The sequence below is a fragment of the Caloenas nicobarica genome, chromosome 28 (genome assembly GCF_036013445.1).
Source record: "Caloenas nicobarica isolate bCalNic1 chromosome 28, bCalNic1.hap1, whole genome shotgun sequence".
NCBI lineage: Eukaryota > Metazoa > Chordata > Aves > Columbiformes > Columbidae > Caloenas > Caloenas nicobarica.
In genome coordinates, this window is record NC_088272.1 from 3,657,531 (window position 1) to 3,659,343 (window position 1,813).

At 52.6% G+C, this 1,813-nt stretch overlaps 1 protein-coding gene across 1 annotated transcript; it reads left to right on the forward strand.

The window, feature by feature from the left end:
* Window positions 1-337: 337 nt before the first annotated feature.
* On the forward strand, window positions 338-1,042 carry LOC135999451 (olfactory receptor 14A16-like; the record flags this gene model as incomplete). Its single annotated transcript, XM_065653006.1, has 1 exon — window positions 338-1,042. A coding segment is annotated over one exon (705 nt), but the record flags the coding sequence as incomplete, so codon positions are not given.
* Between the last annotated feature and the right edge of the window lie 771 nt (window positions 1,043-1,813).

The following is a 1,813-nucleotide window of genomic DNA, read 5'->3' on the forward strand; positions in this document are numbered from 1 at the left end:
GCACCACCCAGGGCTCAGCCATGGAGCTGAAGGAAGGTCTGGAAAACGACAAGGGGGTGTGGAGCAGGGGGAAGGCATATGTGAAATGGCTTTGGTTTTTCCCAGAGGAATCTCATCTAAACCGTCACTGTCTTTTCCTCCTTACACAGGTCCTCATGCCCACAGGCAGCGAATGTCCAACAGCAGCTCCATCACCCAGTTCCTCCTCCTGGCGTTCACAGACACACGGGAGCTGCAGCTCTTGCACTTCTGGCTCTTCCTGGGCATCTACCTGGCTGCCCTCCTGGGCAACGGCCTCATCATCACCACCATAGCCTGTGATCAGCACCTCCACACCCCCATGTACTTCTTCCTGCTCAACCTCGCCCTCCTCGACCTGGGCTCCATCTCCATCACTGTCCCCAAATCCATGGCAAACTCTCTGTGGGATACCAGGGTCATTTCCTATGCAGGATGTGCTGCCCAGGTCTTCTGTGTATTTTTCTTGTTTGGTGCAGAGTATTTTCTTCTCACCGTCATGTCCTACGACCGCTACGTTGCCATCTGCAAACCCCTTCACTACGGGACCCTCCTGGGCAGCAGAGCTTGTGTCCACATGGCAGCAGCTGCCTGGGCCACTGGGTTTCTCGTTGCTCTGCTGCACACGGCCAATACATTTTCACTGCCACTGTGCAAGGGCAATGCCCTGGACCAGTTCTTCTGTGAAATCCCCCAGATCCTCAAGCTCTCCTGCTCAGATGCCTCCCTCAGGGAATCTGGGCTTGTTGTTTTTGGTGTCTGTTTGTTCTTTTTGTGTTTTGTGTTCATCGTGCTGTCCTATCTGCAGATCTTGAGGGCTGTGCTGAGGATCCCCTCTGAGCAGGGACAGCACAAAGCCTTTGCCACGTGCCTCCCTCACCTGGCCGTGGTCTCCCTCTATGTCAGCACTGGCATGTTTGCCTACCTGAAGCCCCCTTCCATCTCCTCCCCATCCCTGGACCTGGTGGTGTCTGTTCTGTACTCAGTGGTGCCTCCAGCAGTGAACCCCCTCATCTACAGCATGAGGAACCAGGAGCTCAAGGATGCCCTGTGGAAACTCATATCTTAGTGTTTTCTGAAGCAATAAACTGCTTCTCTCCTTCTACATAGTAGTTTTAATGTAATTAGTTACAGGTCCAGCCTCTCACTTGTAATTTCTGTTTTTATTGAAGTTGGTTTTTATTGTGATAACATTCTCATTCCCTTTCTAAATCTCTATCTGCTTTTCTTTTTTAACCACTGGATGTGTAAATGAGGAGCCGTGCTCTCTTTTTCTCTTAAACAAAATAAAGCATCCTGTAGTGACTTGTTTTTCAATATATATCCTTCCTGCAAGGCCTGTTTGGAGCTGCAGGGACAGTTCCTGTGTGCATGGGAGGAGGGGAAAAGAGTCCAGCCTGGCAGCACTGCCAGGGAGCACCAGCGCTTGGCCTTCCAGAGCTGTTCTCGTTCCACTCCCACACTCTCCTTCTCATCCCTTGTGTTGGTGCAAGGCCTGAGTGCTCTGGCAGCCTGGTCACCGTCCTGCTGTGTGTCAGTCCTGTGAGCGCAGGCAGGGACAGGCAATGGGCACTGCTGTGACAGAGCTGGCCTCTGTAACAGGACTTCTATAAAGAAGAGTGATCTCCTCAGGGCAGTGCCGGAAGGCTTAGGTCTTCTTCAAGTTTCTGTCAAGAACATGCACAAGAAGGTGGCCACAGATGCAAACACCAGTGTCCAGCTGCACAGTGTGTGTGTGCAGGGCTGGGCACACAGCAGTGTCCTCTCACAGCCAGGCCTCCTGCCAGAGACCTGC